Source organism: Daphnia pulicaria, chromosome 9 (assembly GCF_021234035.1).
Source record: "Daphnia pulicaria isolate SC F1-1A chromosome 9, SC_F0-13Bv2, whole genome shotgun sequence".
In the NCBI taxonomy this organism is placed as follows: domain Eukaryota; kingdom Metazoa; phylum Arthropoda; class Branchiopoda; order Diplostraca; family Daphniidae; genus Daphnia; species Daphnia pulicaria.
Window position 1 is genome coordinate 1455854 of NC_060921.1, and position 18911 is coordinate 1474764.

At 37.3% G+C, this 18911-nt stretch overlaps 4 protein-coding genes and 3 long non-coding RNA genes across 15 annotated transcripts; 5 read left to right on the forward strand and 2 right to left on the reverse strand.

The window, feature by feature from the left end:
- The first annotated feature begins 541 nt into the window (after positions 1-541).
- Positions 542-4252, forward strand: LOC124312895. Its single transcript, XM_046777443.1, has 5 exons — positions 542-806; positions 912-1311; positions 1373-2901; positions 2974-3697; positions 3769-4252. Exons 3-5 carry the CDS (start codon positions 1623-1625, stop codon positions 4034-4036), a joined length of 2271 nt encoding a protein of 756 aa, XP_046633399.1. The 5' UTR covers positions 542-806; positions 912-1311; positions 1373-1622; the 3' UTR covers positions 4037-4252.
- A 97-nt stretch (positions 4253-4349) lies between these two features.
- LOC124312875 lies at positions 4350-8178 on the forward strand. Its single transcript, XM_046777409.1, has 4 exons — positions 4350-4702; positions 4777-5180; positions 5242-6836; positions 6897-8178. Exons 1-4 carry the CDS (start codon positions 4565-4567, stop codon positions 7226-7228), a joined length of 2469 nt encoding a protein of 822 aa, XP_046633365.1. The 5' UTR covers positions 4350-4564; the 3' UTR covers positions 7229-8178.
- Positions 8179-8749: 571 nt separating this feature from the next.
- On the forward strand, positions 8750-10309 carry LOC124313547. Its single transcript, XR_006910743.1, has 4 exons — positions 8750-8899; positions 9329-9445; positions 9705-9953; positions 10012-10309. It is a non-coding gene; the product is annotated as an uncharacterized LOC124313547 (long non-coding RNA).
- A 2284-nt stretch (positions 10310-12593) lies between these two features.
- Positions 12594-13306, reverse strand: LOC124313659. Its single transcript, XR_006910961.1, has 2 exons — positions 13035-13306; positions 12594-12779 (listed from the first exon to the last, which is right to left on the reverse strand). It is a non-coding gene; the product is annotated as an uncharacterized LOC124313659 (long non-coding RNA).
- Positions 13307-13368: 62 nt separating this feature from the next.
- LOC124313653 lies at positions 13369-13710 on the forward strand. Its single transcript, XR_006910955.1, has 2 exons — positions 13369-13481; positions 13530-13710. It is a non-coding gene; the product is annotated as an uncharacterized LOC124313653 (long non-coding RNA).
- On the reverse strand, positions 13483-18440 carry LOC124313057 (probable cytochrome P450 49a1). Of its 9 annotated transcripts, none has more exons than XM_046777753.1 (13): positions 18350-18440; positions 17926-18060; positions 17611-17709; positions 17458-17530; positions 16564-16673; positions 15633-15724; positions 15316-15541; positions 15071-15258; positions 14809-15010; positions 14568-14733; positions 14285-14509; positions 14023-14220; positions 13483-13958 (listed from the first exon to the last, which is right to left on the reverse strand). In XM_046777753.1, the coding sequence occupies exons 7-13, from the start codon at positions 15462-15464 to the stop codon at positions 13848-13850; spliced, it is 1239 nt and encodes a 412-aa protein (XP_046633709.1). In that variant the 5' UTR covers positions 15465-15541; positions 15633-15724; positions 16564-16673; positions 17458-17530; positions 17611-17709; positions 17926-18060; positions 18350-18440; the 3' UTR covers positions 13483-13847. The 9 variants fall into 9 exon arrangements, with proteins under 9 accessions (XP_046633709.1, XP_046633714.1, XP_046633708.1 ...); XM_046777758.1 differs by lacking the exon at positions 18350-18440 and having other exon boundaries at positions 15316-15427; positions 15490-15541; positions 17926-18057; XM_046777752.1 differs by lacking the exon at positions 18350-18440 and having other exon boundaries at positions 16564-16668; positions 17926-18057.
- LOC124313131 (F-box-like/WD repeat-containing protein TBL1XR1) lies at positions 16005-18594 on the forward strand. Its single transcript, XM_046777874.1, has 11 exons — positions 16005-16084; positions 16161-16480; positions 16540-16778; positions 16836-16971; positions 17275-17303; positions 17390-17578; positions 17642-17716; positions 17785-17915; positions 17997-18165; positions 18230-18337; positions 18414-18594. The coding sequence occupies exons 2-11, from the start codon at positions 16384-16386 to the stop codon at positions 18453-18455; spliced, it is 1215 nt and encodes a 404-aa protein (XP_046633830.1). The 5' UTR covers positions 16005-16084; positions 16161-16383; the 3' UTR covers positions 18456-18594.
- The last annotated feature ends 317 nt before the right edge of the window (positions 18595-18911 follow it).

Below are 18911 nucleotides of genomic sequence, written 5' to 3' on the forward strand. Positions count from 1 at the left end.
TAGGGGTGAAACAAGAAAATGAATGCTTTGGGTTGATTTTTTATGTGACTAATTAAAAGAGATTTGATGTCTAATTTAAAAAAAAAAAAAGAGCTCGTTTGTGTAGGAAAAATGAGTAGTGAATCGTAAATGAGACACAGCTGAAGTTAATTAGACCTGAATTAATTCTGAGTTATAAATGTTATTATTGACTGGTTTGCCATCCACTCACTCAGCTGACATCGCATTTGTAAAATTATCATCATAGCCATCGGATCGTGGTGTCCCCACCCTTAAGGAAATCCCATTGCCTTTTGCATAAGCTTTGCGGCGCCTTTTTGGGAAACCGGAAAAGGTCTGTAGCAACTTTTCCGTTCCTGAAATATGAACTTCTCAACTCATCATTCCTATTTATCTATTCATCTCTACGTCTAAATCAACTCTACTCAATTGGTGTATTTTTTTATTTTGGTCATTACAAACAACATCTTTTTTTGAAAAAGCCGCCACATGAATCAGCCACCCAGTAGAGGAACTTCGAACTGCTTAATCGAAATTGGCTGATTTTCGTCTGCAACTGCGTCGTTCTCGCGTTGGCGTGGTCACATTTCGGTCTAATAAGCTGGTGTGAGTGTGACTTAATTCTTTTATTTTGTTTGATCAGATAATTACTTGGATTGGTCAAGAAAATGATAACTACGGTTAGACGTGAGCTGTGTAGCCTAAACCGTATGGAATATACCCCTTTTGGAAACACACGAGCTCGAAACATTTTTAAGGATTTCTGGTTTGGAGGGAATATAAATGACGCGAATGAAGTGACAAAGGTATTTGTTTTGTCACTAATAACTATTGCTCCATTTCTTAAATATGTAAAGACTACACAGTTTGTACTGACTAACACCAATTTATTCTTGATATTTTTCGTTTAGGTTCTCTTTTTGGGTTGTGGTGATCTAAGAAATACCTTTCAAGCCATAGCTTCCAAGCCTCCTAAAAATTTAGAGATACATCTGAATGATTTGAATCCTTCTATTTTGGCTCGAAATATCATAATCTTAAAAATCATTTCAGCACATGATTTCAATCCTGATAATGTTGCAGATTTTGGTTTTCTGTGGGATGTGTGGTACAATATGGATTGGCCTGAAGAAACCAGGAAGAGGTTTATTTTTGTTGTGAAGGAGTTGATGAATGAGAAATTACCAGATAATGTCTCAATTCCAAACAGTTGTCACTTTGAGCAGTTAAAGAATTTGTGGAGTAATTGGAATTCTGTTCTAAAAATAAAAGCGATTCTGAATCACTCCTGCAAAAAAGCTGGGGACAAAGGTAACTTCTAACCAAAGTACTTAATTAGGTTTATTTAGACATTCTTTTATTTATTTATCAGGAATCAGTGCTGCATAGATTACTGGGAATTCTTGTATAAAGGATATTTACCAGAGAAAGCACAACTGGAAAATTCTGACCTTTTCACTTGTTTTGTAGATGAACTGGCTTTGCAGTTTAAAGATCGTGAAGGTTTTATAGGATTGCCTCCTTGTGTTCGAGAAAAAATTTATGATGAAGTGCTTAATATCTACAGAAACGGCAGCAGCCGCCTTCAAAATAACGATCAACCAGTGTGCGTCAACCCAACTATGCTGAACCCCGAGACCCATGATTGGGATCTCTTCTGCTTAAATCCGTTTTATGGTTATCTGCCAATGGAAAAAGGAGAGCTGATTACTTCAGTTGAACAAATCATGACCCACTCCTGCTCCGAAATACTCAAGAGATTGGTGTCTTCCTATCGCAGCCGAATTTCAACAGTCGAAATCGTTTTCCACTTAGGGGAAGCCATAGAACAAAGCTATTCAGACGCAAACAAGTTTGACGTCATCGACTGCTCTAATTTCGTGGATCATGTTGGGTTAGCCAATTTAATTGTTGCATGCTGCCAAAAGTTGTCGGATAACCCAAATGCAGTTTTTTATACCGAAGTAGTAACTGACCGTCATCATTCGGCCAACACAATCGTTGAGACATCCCTTTGTGTTCCTTTGAGTTTGATTCCCACTATTTACGGGTTAAGATTGGCTGACCATGTTGAATTAAGGGATTCTGCCGTAGATTACTTGCGTTGCAATACCCCTCTAAGAGGACGTTCAGTGAACCTCTGCTGGCAGAAAGTACCACCCTTTCAGAACCTAAAATTGGTCCCTTCTCCTGATTTAAATCGATGCCTAACAAAACTAGGCAAACTCTGCCATCTAACAACATTTCCTAAACATGTCTTTTCAACGAGCAGTACTGGAAGTGAAATCTACTACACTCCCTTAACATTCAACTATATTTTGGATTCAATGATTAAGCGACTGGGACATGATTATTGGTTACCTCAGCTTGAAATCACTCCCCAATTCAGTCTGTCAAGAAGAATTCTGGAGGATTGGAAGAACGGGAAGAAAATGAAGAAATTTTCTGCTTTTGTTCAGCACATAGATATGTCTGCTGTCAGCAAAGATACTACCCCTCTACTTCGGCTAGTTATTGTCCTTTGGGCTTCTTATATGCTTAATCCCGTCTTATCCGGACCTGATGTTCACTTTATCGACAATTTTGAACTTGGATTGAAACATTCTTCAAAAGGAACAGCAGTGGAGACGGTGTCGTTTTTACTCGCTCATGATCATGGTTTTGATGAAACGTACGCTGCGATTGTATTCAATGCTTTGACTGGATTGCCATTCCTATTCTTAGAGTCTTTTGAATCAATGCGGGTAGAGGAATATAGTGTACCGTACCCGATTGATCAAAGCAAATCTCAACTTCCACTGGATCCTAATGAAAAAATGTACATGAAGGTTGAAAGTTGTATCGAGTCAGAAGAACAGTACACCCTTAGGATTGCCATTGAATGTAGTGGAAATGTTTCAGGTGAGTAATTTTGCATTTTGATTGGTTCGTTTATGTTGCAAGTTCCCATTATTAAGCTTTCCATTTTTACAGGATTGAAGATATCCACTAACGAGCAGGCCCCCTGCGAATCCTGCCATGACGTCACAGTTTCATTGACTCAACCCAGCGAAATCCAACCATTGTCATTAACATTTCCATTTCCGATCCTTACGAAAAATGTTCAAGCGACACTTCATCGAAAAAGTCGACATGTCGATTTGTTGTTGAAGAAATCCCTGATGGAACCTTGGCCATGCGAGTTTCACACTAAAAAGTCTAAATGGATAGTAGACGATTTAGTTCCCTGGAAAAACGAGGGACTCACCTCTGAAGATGGATTCAAAAATGTGGAAAAACATGTGGACAGTCAGTTTTTATCTAAGGATATCAATTTAAGCCATTTTCTTGATCCAAATAATTCTGCATTGGATAACTTGCGCCTCAAGCTTATAACATTGATGTCCGGTGTTGCTGAGTTCGTCAGTTACGGTCGAAATGACGATTGGTACCTAATGAAACTCCATCGGCCCCTTCTTACTTCCCCGATGGGAAGCCCAATCGTGCTGATTACGGCTCTCGATGATAACCATACGCTAAAATTTGGACAGAAATATTTTACGAAAAACCCAAATGTGCCTAAAGAAGTAATGGATCACTGTAAGATTTTCGCGAAAGTTTTTCCACTTGACGCACTTCAGGACAAATTGGTATTGTACGCCGAGACCGAAGAAGAGTTTCAATTGATTCGTTTTCTCCTGCGTTTGAACTCAACTAGGTAATTGACTTACTTGCATATTTAAACTTCGTTCTTACATAAAACTGATTTTCTGGTTACCCACGAATCAGAATCGAACCCAGCAAATGGCAGAAGGAGAATATTCCTCTAGGAGGTAGCAGTCCTTGGCTAGCTACTTTCCTTTCGCCTCTCTACCAGGATTCTGTATCGACGGAAAGCATCAAGGATGAACCAGCTGACGAGATATGTTGTGCCGTTTGTAAGAAAATCCCCGAGAAGTTGAAGCGTTGCAGTCGTTGCCGTTCCACTTTTTACTGCAGTGTCGAGTGTCAACATTTTCATTGGCCAATGCACAAACCCATTTGCAAGAAATTGTAATTTGGCCAAAAGTTCATCCAACAGCTTAATCCGTGAGTTTATTCTGAGTTATTGAACTGGTCAGTTAATTGATTGACCTGTTAAACTTAAAAATTCAGATATTGTTTGTTGTAATCAAGTGCGTCGCTGCATATTGCTGTGTGGAGTTTTTGAGTGTCATTTAAACTTTTTTGTATTGAAAACCAAGAAATTTTAATAAAATCAACTTAAAAAAAATAAGATCGAGTTGTAAAAACTGCAGAAAGTGCAAAATTTAACCGAGTTACCAACAACAACATTCATCCTTTGCCGTCTGGAGCGCTGTTACATCACTATAATAGCGTGGCGTTTTCCAGTATTTGCTCTGCCTTTTGTAAGGATAGAAAACGTTTTGGAATTTTGTTACAACAGACGCAATACCTCTGTGGGCTGTGGCAGTACGGCAGTACTGTTGAAGAAAGCTTCTTTGGTAGTGCTTGATAGTTATTCGAATTCAAGTTTTTTTTAAGTAGTTACTTAACCTTAGACTAAATCTAAAAGTGAAAGGAAATGATTGCTCCTACACGATGTCTTTTTCTGGAAAATTGTCATCTATATTACCCATTTGGAAACACTCGAGTTCGAAACGTTCTGAAAGATTTCAATAACAAAAGCTTTGGTGAGAAGACTGGCAGTACACCTACTCAGGTATTTGTTTAACATTCTCTAGTGTCTTACTCTTTTCTTGTTGACCATATATTCCATATTAATTATTTAATTAGGTTCTATTGCTTGGATCTGGGGACATGAGAAACACACTTCAGGCATCAACAGCTGAGCATGTCAATAGTTTTCACTTCCATCTCAATGACAATTGTCCTTCAATTCTGGCTCGCAACATCATGATGTTGAAAATTCTATCAGCTCAAGATTTCGATCCCAATAAGGAACAAGATTTCAGCTTTCTGTGGGATGTTTGGTATAATACTGAATGGCCAGAGGTCACTAGAAAAAGATTTCTCATTGCTTTAAATGAGCTGTTGGATGACAAGTTACCAGAAAATGTTATTGTTCCTGATCCAATGCATTACAAAAGTCTGAAGAAAATCTGGAAAGTTTGGTACACTATTTCTTCAAGAAACCAATCAGAATCTGAAATGTTATTGTGTAAAACCAAGAAAAAGAGGTAATTCAATTTCAATTCAATTTTTTAACTTCTATCTAAATTTGAAACATTCACACTCTAGGTCTGAAGTTATTGTGACATCGCATGAATTGGTCATGTCCCCCCCTCACAATTCAGATGAAAAAATAACTCACACCAAAGCTTTTTCTAGAGCAGTAAACGAGATCACCCAGAATTTAATGAAGAGATATATGATTGGAGAAATGGAAGACTCCGTGGGGCGGATAATTGAGCAAGAATTTCAAGCTTTTTACGAAAGAGGCAGCTGTCGACTCCAAAATGAATTGAAAACGGTGTGTATTAATCCGGCGTTTCTAAATCCAGACACCGAGCAATGGCAAGTCTTCCACTCATTGTGCCCTTTCCGTGGATATCTTCCATTATCGCAAGAAGAAATCATAACGTCAGTTAAAGACAAAATTCTTCTACCCACGTGCCAAAAAATCCTAAAAAACCTTGTGGCATCCTACCGCAGTCGTATTGCAAACATCCAAGTATTTTTCCACTTGGAAGATGCCTTGGAATTTTGTTTCACGAACGCAAACAAGTTTGACGTCATCGACTGTTCTAATCTCGCAGATCATATTGGACTTGCTAATCTACTCAACGCTGCAAGTGGAAGATTGTCGAATAATCCGGGAGCCGTTTTGTTTACTGAAAGTATGGACTGGGGCGAATTCGCTCCTTCTGTGGAGATGTACGTCGAACATGTTCTTTGCTGCCCTTTGAGCATGATTCCCACAATTTATGGATTAAAACTGAATGATTACGTGGAACTTGGATCTCGGTATCCACCTAGTTGGTATTACGCCGTCCCATCCAACCTTTCCTGGCAGAAAGCAATTCCTTTTCAGAATATTGTTATGTCTCCTTCATCCACTCTTACGGATTTTTTAAACAAGCTGGCCCAGAAATGTTTCGTTAGCGAGCGCCTTCAAGACAGCAGTCGGGTTTTGAGTCGTCGAATGTCAGCGTTAGAGAGGCATTTCTCTCCGTTAACATTTCACTACATCGTCAGTTCCATGACACAACGCCTTGGAGGAGATCACTGGTTCAAAGATGCTCACCCATTGGAAATTCCTGCCCTTTTCAACATCACAAGACGTACAATGGAGGCATGGGAAAAAGGCCAGGAAATTTTGAAGATGACAGCAGAAATCCCAATCAACTCTATTAACGGAGATGCCTTAAAGATATTAATTCCGCAGTTGGGTGCACCTACGTTTCGATTGGTTCTCGTGCCTTGTAGTGTGACGTTTGACAACCATTTCATTCACGGAATCATTCGCAAGTATTCCAACACCACCTTTTCCAGTTTGAATGAAGCTCACTTCATCGACACTTTCTCACTAGAGATGAAAGAAAAAAGCGAGAAAATTGTCGTTACCTTTTTAATGGCGTCTGATCACAACCTTCCTGAAGTGTACTGTGCATACGTGATTGAAAATCTGAACTATTGTCCTCTGCTCAGTTTTGGTTCTCTGAAATCCATGCACACTGAAAAGTTTCATCTTGCTTACCCGTTTCCTCATCAAACATCTTCCCCTGTTGTTGTTCCTCGTCCTGGAGCATCGTTGATGAAAGTCGCCAGCTGTATCGAGTCCGAGGATCAATTCAAACTGAAGATAATCATCGATTGTAACCAGAATGTTTCAGGTAAACTTTTCTGCGTTTTCGCCAAGCCAGTAGTTTAAATTATTTTTCATTTGATTTCAGGACTAACAGTTTCCACAGACCAATCGGAACCTTGCCAGTCTGCCCATCAAGTTACTCTATCTCTAAAGCAGCCTTCCAAAAGAAATTCTTTGACTTTGTCCTTTCCTTTTCCTATTCTTGTCAACGAAATCAGCGCTACTCTTCATCGTACCGACCGTTCTATTGATATGATATTAAAGAAAGGATTGTGGGAGCCGTGGCCGATTGAGTTTCAATCAACTGATGAATGGAAATGGAAGGTTGATTCTTTGAAACATTGGAAAAATAATGCGAGCCGTTACATTTCGGAATTTGTAAACTCCACCTCGTTGGAATTCCATCTCAAATCGTAATTCAACTGGGATTTAAAATTGGACGATCCAGGAGATGTATCTCCATCAGTCATAGAACCTTCCCACTGGAACTTGAGGGCTGAGCAATTGAACAAAAAAGAAGCTTTGCAAACTTTCCGGAATAGGTTCCAGTCGCTTCTTGTTGACCCAACTACAAAGGATCTCGAATATTTTGGTATTCAACCAACTGGATCGTCAACTACGGATTGGTGCATCATGGTTTTAATCCACAAGCCCCTTCTCACATCTCCTCTGGGCAGTCCGATTCTATTGTTGACTGTGATTGACAAACTGATGGCCAATATCCTTAAGAAACAAGGGAAGTTGAACGAGAAGACATATACGAAGGAATACAAAAAAACTGTCAAAAGTATTACAGGAAAAATGGGTAGAGTAATATCTGTTGAACCCTACGAATTGCTGCTATGGAACTTCATCTTGAGACTCAACTCGACTAAAATCGTGCCTGGTTCAGAGCAAACAAGACACCTTCCTTCAGGAATGAACAGCTCTTGGTTGTTTGCTACCTTCATGTCTCCGCTTTACGCCGATGCTCCTGTTAATCCAAAAGGCTGCACCAGTGCGATGTACTCTACACATCCGACAATTACCGACGAAAATTGTTGTGGAGCTTGCAAGAAAGTCCCCCAAATTCCGAAGCGTTGCAGTCGCTGCCGTTCCATCGTTTACTGCAGTGTCGAATGTCAGCGCAGTAATTGGACGCAACACAAACTGCTGTGTAATCGCAAGTAGTAAAAACAAACCAGCACATCCCGTGAAGTCCGTTCTTGTTCAATTTTTCATTATTAATTTTGCGGTAAATTTAATTTTTCATACCACAATCTTATTGGAATGTTGATAAGCAAGTGTTTGATTGTCGCTGAATGTTTTTTCATGGAAATTGGTATAAATTGTTTCAATTAGAATAAAAGCTTCATTCAGAAAAAGAATCTCGTGGTTACAGTACTGAAGTTTGATATTTATCTGAACTCGCGCGGCAACAGTTACAGAGTGACCCTACTTTTTCAATAAGTAAACAGAGTCTGGAGTTTAAAACGTTGTACAACTTAGTTAACTATAATAATCTATTAGCTTTAAACCTTGTGTCTGTGTAATACTTTCTAAATCAGGACCTTTTTGCGAGTTGCAAACGAATTGTTACTTGCACGTTTCTTTTAGCTAACGATGGCTTTATCATCGCCTTAGTATCATTTTCAGCTGTCAAATTAGTCAGTTTCAGCTACTTTGTCCTTCCCCTGTAAAAATGTATCGGCAGTTATTGTGTGTTAACTTTTTGGTGATGACTGACGATAGCTATTCCACCAACAAAGCTCAATTGTTAATTGTTCGATGATGGTTTTTTTTTCGTACTAAATCTATTTCACGGAGATGACGAATATTTGGTTTATTTTATTCCGTCCCACTCTATGTCCGTGGATGCTAAGGGCTGTCACTAGGTGGCTAAATATTTTAGTGTGTTTAGGGATTCAGCCCTAGTTTGTGTTGGTATTGGGGGAGGGGAGGGGGCATCCGGGCATCAAAGTTTTGAGACAACTGACAATCTGACATACAACTAGTTCTTTACTTCTTTTCCATCAAGATACTGGCTGAGAAGGTTACTTTAATTATTTCTGGGTACTTTCTTTCCCAACATTGTTCTTCATAAAAAAGGTAATTGCTGCTTTAATTCTTAATGTATATGTTTTTTAAAGTTAATATACGATTTAAATTCACACTAGCCAATTTAAAGTGGCCATGCCTGTTGTACACGTGTTCAAAATGTCGTCTCTTGTTGCACGTTTCGTCACACGTCAAAGTATTTTAGACCAGTACAAGTAATAATGTTGAATAACTTAATAATCCTAAGACTTTGTTTCCATATTAAAATTCTGTAATTGAGTTTGAGATTGAGTTTTTTTATATAACTAATTATTAAACATTTGTTGTCTTAAGTTACAGATCATTTGGAAATAGTTTCTGTGATTTTTTTTTGTGAATTTTTGCAGTTGGGAAATGCACTTGAATAAAGCTTGCGAAAGCATGCACAGTCGAGAATAATCTGAGAAGTTTCTTTTACCAATCTAATTAATTTTTTGACAGGATGGTGGAGATGTTTCTCAATGTGCAGAGCAGATGAGAGCCCCGAAGTTCTGCAAGATGCCTGTAATTGTATCATGTTGCGAGATGAAAATGGGAAGAAAATGGAAATCTGAAATAGTAACAATTTACGTGAAAAACACCTTCAGTGGGTTTGCATTTTGCTTAACTTGTTGTCTGTGTTCTTTGCTTAGAAATAAGTAGGGCGTAATACTTTGATTTAGATGACATTTGACAATTACTGATTGTGTCTAATTAGAGCCTTTGTGAAAAGTTGTAATTTTCTTTAAACAGTAACTTTCTTAGACAGAATTGAATTTTAATTTTTTTATTTGTTTGAAAATGTTTTTGGTTAACTTTTGTTCTTTTGCTTCATTAGATTCCTTGGTAAATTTGGTGTTGAAGCTGACAATGGTGGTGATTTCTGGTGTGCAGTGGTGTGGAAGTCATTTTCTGATTGAGAAATGCACTGATATGAAGCTTCTGCAGACTTGCTGTTCAACATCAGACTTGAAAAAACAATGTTGGTGTTGATGCAGTGTTGAGCTGTTGTGAAAAATAGTTTGTGTTGCCAGATGACTCTGGCATTTTTTTGGTGTGTTCTTCTGCTTCCTGTACACATGGTGAGGTAATGCCGGATGAAAAGTTTTATTCAATTAATAACTAATTCTCTATTCTCGTTTCAGTTCAATCGAATGGCGCCGTTTCAAACTTGATCCACTGGGGAAGCTAAGGAGAAGTTGCTGTTATTCAAGACTGATAGATTATTCAGATTTAGACAAATTCAAAATGCAAATCTATTGTCCTTTTTCCCTAAGTAAACAAAACGACCTTAGTTGTGTGAAAACCAGGAATGTTATCATGGAATGGGGAATTGCAATGAAATTATATATTATGAGAAAAGTTAAACCACAAATTGAAATGTTCCAACACTTACTGCTTTTAATCAATAACATGCACTCAATTTAAAAATAAACCTTTGAATCAAAATTTTTTCTTCTGTATTTTAATCACTGCATATATTCTACATAATTCGCAAACATCAAATAATTTTTTTTTGTAAATGAAATAATATCCAGTTCAAATTTTTATTAATTTTTAAAATTTGTTTTACAAGTCTTTTTCACAAAAAATTGGCAATGTATATTTATCCCATACCTCCTTTTGTTTATAAAATTAAAACAATTTTTATATTTATTTTAATTTTTTTATTTATTTTAACACAATCACATATATATTTTAAGGCCCCCAGGGAGGGGGGGGCCTGTGACTTTCACTTTCCCAACCGCGATAATAACATATGCCGTTATTATTTTGTTGGTGCGGAAAGCCGGAATTTAATCTAGCAGTTGTCGACTATGTCAAATCTGACATGGGGCCAGATTGCCACAATCATATACTGCACATTGCACAAGTAAGAAGACAAAAGACAACAGATGAAACAAATTCAAGTCAGAAACTCACTGGCAGAGCAAAACCACAAATAAAAAGGGATAAAAATATTTAAAGTCAGCAACACAGGATACCACTTGCAAAGCAAAAAACACAAATGAGAACAGACAAAAATATTTAAAGTCAGCAACCCGGATATCACTGGCAACTTCAGGCTTCAAACTACTTCAGGAGACCGCCAGCACAGCTACTTCTGGGTAACACTGGAACCACACGCTGCATACAACAGTTCAACTAGTCTTCATCACATCTTACACCATCAGGCTGCAACAAGGTAACCAACAGCGGACCTATTTAAGAAAATAAAAAAATTACCATTGGAGAAACACAGTGTGTACACAATTAAACAGGACTCATTAGGATAAAAGAATACAAGGAGTAAGACAAAACTATGCAGTTCAACAGATCTCTCCGATATCTCAAATTTTACAAAGGAAGTTAGAATTGGCAAGGTATTCAAATTGCAAATTGATCTCTAGTCATATTAACAAAGTACTGTGGTAGAAATTGAATAAAAATAATTACTTTTGCTTTTGCATGGGACGAGACGTACGGACAGGCAGCAAGACACACGAGGCACGACATTTCGGCAAAATGAACAGGCACTCAAGTCCGAATTAGATGATTTGACAAATTGGTATTGAAATCACCTGTAAATTTACACATCGAAATTTAACATTAAATATTTATAACCTTAAGAAATTAACAAAAAATACCTTTACATTTTCATCATGCGAAACGTCACGAGTCACGACCGGCATCGGGCATCCCACTTCTGCTGCGTCAAGAATCAAAATGGCCAAATTTGGTCCCTGAAGACACTAGCTCCACCTAGCGACAGCCAATTGGATTGCTTGCTTGCAGACAGCACGCAGCACCTAAATTTGAATTCGTCACGCCTCATTAAGACAAAACATACAACTTACAAATTACAATTTTGTGAAGAAAACAATCATTTTCCTGCCTGTGGCTGAAAGGCAGCAGTAACAATTATCTGTGTTTGAGTTAGAGTTCCAACTAACTTTGGCATCAAACAGTTATGCATGTTGAATCTAAAGGAAATATGTCAATAAACATTCCAACAATGATGCAATAAACTAAAGTTAATTGCTACCTACTGCTTGAGTAAAAAACATTCAGGAAAATACAACACATGTTGGTATGTGCCCTGCATCTTTATGTGAATTATTTAAGTTGCCTGATGAAGATTACCCATGGCCTTGATTATGTTCCCATAGCTTTCTCTATGAAAGAAAATAACATTTCATGATATCAAATTAAAGTTCAAAATTTATGAAGGGAGAATAATACTTGTCTTTACTTGTAGAAACATGCTGGAAAAAACAACAAGTGTCCACACTGGGGTATAAAAAGACCTACCAACATCAATAGAGTAATAACGATGAATATTAACTATCAATGTAAAGAGGTATTCACACAATTATGCCTAAACTGTTATGGGTTTTTACCTGTATTAATAGGGTGGAGCATTCAGCAGAACGACGATTTTAATGAAAGAATTGATGGTAGGATACTTGTACTTAGCTAGTTGCCTTCCGCGTTCCTTTCCTTCCTACACGTTATAACAAGAAATATGAAAGGTGATCCAACACACATAGGGAATAAAACACATCACAAACAAGTTGCACAGAAATCAACTTGAATTTACTTATGAATTCATCGGTAAAAATAGGAAAATATGGGAAAACTTTTGACAACCATTCAACAATGCCATCACAAGATAAACAAAAACACCTATGTCATCTATTGGACACCTCCGACACTTCAAGTCCCAAAAGCGCAATTTAGTTTTTTTAGAAACAACATTGAATTTTTTAATTCTAGTGATATTGTAGATTTTAAATAACATTACTGCTTTGCATTAAAAATATTCATAAATAAGAGTACCAAAAATTTTTTCACCGCCACTAGTGTGATCGGTATGGCGAGTGGCGACCGTAGAACTCCAACGACAGTAGACCTCCAAAGACGTACATAATTCCTTTTTAAATATTAAAAATACCCGACAATAGAACTCCAGTGCCCGTGCCCGACAGTAGAACTCCACTACGACAATAGAACTCCAATAAATTTTTAAATTATTTTCATGTTCGACAAAAGAACTCCATTGAATTTTAAATATTTTAAATGTGGGGTTCTATTGTCGGTGGAGTTCTACTGTCTTTGGAGTTCTACTGTCAGCAACCCGTGTGATCTGCCATGCCATGTAACTTAAGCAATTCAGTTCTATAGATACCGTATAACTTGAACGGTGCACTTTTATTTGCCTAAATCTAGCTTGAAATCTTGAGAATAGTACAGAGAACAAAGCTCACTTGCTAGTTTTATGCAAATTTTCCGGAAGTATACCGGAAGTAAGCGATACCGCCTCAACAATTGAGCTGTCGACAAAATAAACCAAATATTTGTGATCTCCGTGAAATTTGGGGTCGATTAAGTGTAATTTTAACGAAATCCAAAATGTTGTCAAAATCACGAATTTTCCTGAATTCAGGATAATTCTCGAAACCGGAAGTACGCGTACCTTAAAAAAAAAAAAAAACATTTTCGCCACAAATTTGACGAGGATCACGTCATCTACAACAAGGCTGTGATATCGTTCAGAATGTGCCTTGGCATCTGTAAAGTGACCCGGGCAACAACGCTTTACCAGTGGATTTCTGAAAGCAAAAACACCCAGTTGGTACCAGTTATTCAGAATGTGTTTCTATTCATTGTGGCATATTACAAGGCAACAGCAAATGTTAAGTCAATCACTAATGATGCTGAAGATGAAAAATCCTTTCCACACTACCCTGTCTCATAACAGACAACAACAGCATGTTGTCAGCATGTCTGCCCCCGAGTTATGCATTACAAATGACAAGTCAAGTTCAAAATTAAAGGGTTATTCGAGATTTTTGTGTCATATTTAAAAAAAAAAAAAAATATGACGGTTAAAAAGTCGCTAATGGCCGAAATAAGACAAATTAGGTAATAACGATGAGCGCAGTTCAATTAATTTGTGTAAATCTGTGACATAACTATGTGTGGAGAAAGGACAAATCCTTTATCTCACGATCAATTTAAAATCAATTGGTTCGCTTGGGACGAGATTCATTTCGAGTATCATGAAGATGTCCTTTAGGGTCACTGAGAGAACTTCGTATTTCAAAATTATCTATAGACGCAACAGTAAACTAGTCAGAGTCATCTTACACAACACTGATTACGTTTCTCGTTACCTCAGCGATACCGAGAAGAATTTCCTGTTCAGCAAATCTTCTTCCCGGACACATTCGTGCTCCGTGACCAAAAGGTAACGATATGTAAGGGTGAGGTGCTTCCGCTTTTTGAAGCCAGCGCCACGGATCAAATTTTAAAGGGTTTGAGAAATGGCAACCCATTCTGCTAATGACTGGATTAACGCCTACTACTAGCGTCTGTAAATATTAATAAAACGTTTAAAATTTGTTAGCATTAACACATGTTAAAATTGAAACTTACTCCTTTAGGAACATGATAGCCAGATAACACAGCGTCTGAATCGATGATCCGAGAACTTCCTCCTGCAGTGGGATGTAATCGAAGCGTCTCTTTGAGACAAGCTCTCAACAAAGGAGAAATATGACCTGGTTTCATTTTGTTCTTCATTAAATCTTCGTAAATAGCAGTCTGGATTGATGAATTTCTCGCTAATTCGTACAGCATCATGGTAATTACAGTGCCCGTCTAAAAACCAAAATAAGTTATATAATCATTTAACTCTGTTGATTAATTAAATAATTACGGCGTCGATTCCACCTTGGAATATTTCTGTTACTAGGAGATTTTTTTCGGTTTCAGAAAGATTTTGGTTTTCAAGTAGATGGTATAAAATAGGATCCTCTTCTAAAAAAAGATCCGGGTTTTCACTTAGTTTTTTTCGAGCAGCCTCCAAGTATTTAACGGCAGTTCTGCAAAAGAAAAATATCGTAATATTGCTTTTAAATTTAATTTTCTGATCAAATAACTGATAATAAAATACTAACGCCAACATGAAGTCTTGGGTCGATTCAATAACTTTGTAAGCTTTTGTCCTCCACAATTTCCACCATGGCGGTTGATGGAAGGTTTCGCCAAGTGCCTTCAGAAATTGTACATTTGCTTGCAAAATAGCCTTATTAACTCGACTGTCTTCGGAATTGTTAGAAAAGCAATTTAATCTTTTTCCGTAACAGACTACACCGATTGCTTAAAAAATAATTTAATTGCCAAAGATTGTAAAATAAAAACTATTAAAACTTAACAGACCTTCAAGAGAATATTGAAAAGCATGCTGTATAAAATCCTTAACAATGCCATCAGAATTCATTTTTGACAACAGACCAGCAGAAAACTCTTGAGCTACAGTCTGTTGTCTGTTCCAGTAGCTGTGAACTGTTTTGAGCTTGAGTAAAGTCTGTACATTTTGCCGCAGCCTATACCATTCTTTGCCATTACTAAAAATATGAAATATTAAAATTTATAATTTTCATCTATATTCTTTCAAATCTTACTCTGGGACAACACCAACACATTGATACTTCTTTTCTCTGTAATCCTTTAGTGCTTCAAATGTTGGTCTTTGAGGGTATTTCCCTTCATGCTGGAACATGGAACGAATGTCATCTGGGTTAAATATCAAAAGAGAGATTTTATTCCCCATATTCAATTTAATAATGTTGCCATACTGCTTCTGCAAATCAGTAAACCCATCTAACAATCTTGAAACATTGTAAGGACCTGTTTGACAAATCAGCAAATAAGACAAAGTATTACAACAAGGGCATCCAAAATAAATTAAATGTTTCACTATTGTTGAACAAATGTTTACCTAATGGGGAAAATAGGAGAGCATTGCCTACTAAGGGCAATGGTTTTGGCCCAGGGATGTCTTGGAATGACTTGTTGACACTATAATTCCTACTAATGTAAACAAATTTACGGATGAGTAATGAACGCATAGTGGCCACACACTAATCCGGCAGTAACACGACGTGCTACTAATTAAGACACAAAATGCTGAACTAAACTGTAAACTGCTCTAAATAAATTGCAGCAGACGATTTCTTGTTTACAAACTGCAACAGCTGATTCAGCTCGACCCGCCCTTTTTCAAACACCCTTAAACGCGAGACGTTTCTTTTTATAACTGTTCCTACGTAGCAAAAAGCTTTTGGAAGAATACCAAAACACGTGAGATCTGATAAAGAATTTTTCGCATTACAGAACTAAATTGCTGGCATTTTATCTCCATGTGTGGAATGCGGTCAAATTATATGGCAGGTTGGTCTTACTCTTATTTATAACACAAAGCTGGAATTTCACCACTTCAAAACATTAATACGTCATCTATTGGAAGAAAATCAAACGACAGTTGGGAAACTACGTAACACAGGAAAACATTCCGAGTTTACGTGATAAACATTTGGAACTTAAGCAGCTCCCTGTGGCGGAACCCTGTGTGTGGTGATAAAAGAAACAACGAAAAAGGCACTGATTATAGCAGAACTTCAGACCGTGGTATCCTTTTTATGTTACACACAATAATCGCACACTAGGCTATTGTTGTAACACAAATTTAAATGGCTTCATCAAATACTCAAAACTGTACAGAAAGCGAAGATAATTCGAAAGACGACCAAAAACGTTCGCCCATTAAGAAACAAAAGGTCGATCACGGTGAGCTTAACTTATTTCTAATCGTTTGCCCAAAAAGCTAACTTACTTTTATATTTTAGATCTCTTTAAACAAACTGAGATACCTTGTTTCGAGGAAAAGGAAGAAAGGTGTTCGGGAACCCGATCCGTGTACTTTTCCTGTTTCAATCCAGTCTGGCCAATTCTAGCCTGTGGATTAAGCGGCGGAACTACTCTAATTATAGAAGGAGAAAAGAAAACAGACTTAGTGGCCACGTGGGAAAATAAAAGGTGGTTCAACATAAATGCAACTTCAGCTACGACAGATCTTGGATGGAATGTAAAAAAAATGTTTCGTTGCCTTTCCCAGATTCTTTATAACTTAATAATTGTTTAGATGAACGGCACTCTGTTACTGACCGCATTTTTAGATGGAAAACTTGTACTATGGAACAAGGACACTGAAAATTTAATGGAAGTAAACGATACCAGTGGTGAACAAGTATGGGCCATCATTTGGAATCCCTTCCTGCCGTATATGCCGGGGATGTGGTGGTGTAGTGGATTAGAGCGTCAACGCTTTGGAAAAAGGCAATGAGGCTCTGGTTTCGAAACCCAGCTGAACCCGTCAAAAACCTGTAGCAGTCGCGCCGTGGAGAAAGGCAGCACGCATAACACAGGGATCCTTGATTGCTTTCAAGGATATGACGTTAAACATACGGTGATGTGTTTAATCGCATCTTTCCAAATTGGAAACTAACCAGCGTCATTAGATCGGATTAGATTATCTGCGATAGTGCGCTATATAAATTGATACATACATACATACATACATACGTATATGTTCGCTACTCGCAACAATAATGTATGTTACTCAAGATGTTTTTTTTTTTTTTTTCTGAAAAGAGTTCAAATGAACATAACAAAAATATTTTAACGTTTTTCAAACAGACTGTTTTAGTCTGGGATAATGCAAAGGATCAACCCAGACTTCTCGAAAAAAAATTTGCGCTTCATACCAGTACAATAATGGACTTTGTGTGGATTTCAGTTGATCAGTTTGTTTCGTGCTCCGATGACGGGATAATCTTGCTATGCCATATTGAAAAAGATTCCCCATTAAAATCATTCAGTCACGAGGTAATTTAATTGGTAAGTTAATCATAAAATACTTATTCGGCTGCAAGAAATTGTTGTCTCCAGGAAGCTATTTTAACTCTGTCTTGGAACAATATTTCAAATCTCTTGGGATGTTTATCACGCGATGGAACCTTAACGGTAAAACAATATCAAATTATTTGTTGGCACCGTGATAAAAATTTTCCAGTTAACACATGTTTAAATAGGTGTTGTCGATGACGAAAAACGAGCCTGATTTTGTTTCCAAAAATGAAAGAATGAAAAGACCCACATGTATCGCCTGGTATCCTACTCACAGCTCACAAATAACTGAATCCAATAGCACGTTAATAGCCTGGTAAACTTACATGATATTGTTCCGATGAATCTGTGGCAATACGATGTTGTTGTTTTTTTTTTTTTTCAAAATCATTAACAGTGGTATGGAAAATGGATCTGTAGTTTTTTGGGATATCCGTGGAAAAGGCGACCCAGTCCGATATCTTCTTGAACAAACAAATTCAATCTGGGATGTTTCATTTTCTCCTGACGGCAGGTTTCTAACTTCAATTGACTTACAAGGGGAACTAGTTATCTGGTCGACAGAGGTAAATCAATATTGAACATTTATTGGGTTAAAAGGAGGTCAAATTAAAAGGTTTTTCAAATTAGACTTGGGAAATTATTTTCAAGTCAAAGCTCTCCTTCCGTGCATCAAAAGGAATCTTGCAATGGGGAGGTGATGGACATAAATTGGCTATTGCAAATTCAAGCGAACAGGTATTTACTTACCTTTAAACGATAAAATACGCTTATTAATCAATTCACATCCATTTGCGGCAATTTTTGCTTTTAGATTCATATTCTTGAAGCAGTTGAAGCTAGAGAAAAACACTAGATTTCTAAAAGAACTTCAATAATAAATTAATGATTTCTTCTAATGTCAACATGTCTTGAATTCAAGCATGAAAGAGTTGCGTGCTACCGCGTTCAGTTTTCACCCATCGAGAAGGACAAATACACAGTGTCTACATAAATAATTTATACTTAATAATTTCTTTGACTCAATACTCAATTGGTAATCATTTCAAAATTATTTTACTTTTTACAATCACCGGCTTCGCCGCAAACCGCAATCACTTTCAAAATCTAGAAATCCATTTTCGTTAAATTTGGCAACGCGCGCAGGTTTGATTTTTCGGGTTTTCAAAATCAGTTGTCAAAAGTAAGTTGTGATCTGTGATGACAGTCGGTAATTGTGTTGAAAGTCGAAGGTGTTACCTTAAATCGTGAAGATACCACGTTTTTTTCCAGTTAAATTCCTTCAGGCTAATTGGCTGCTCTTTATCACAAC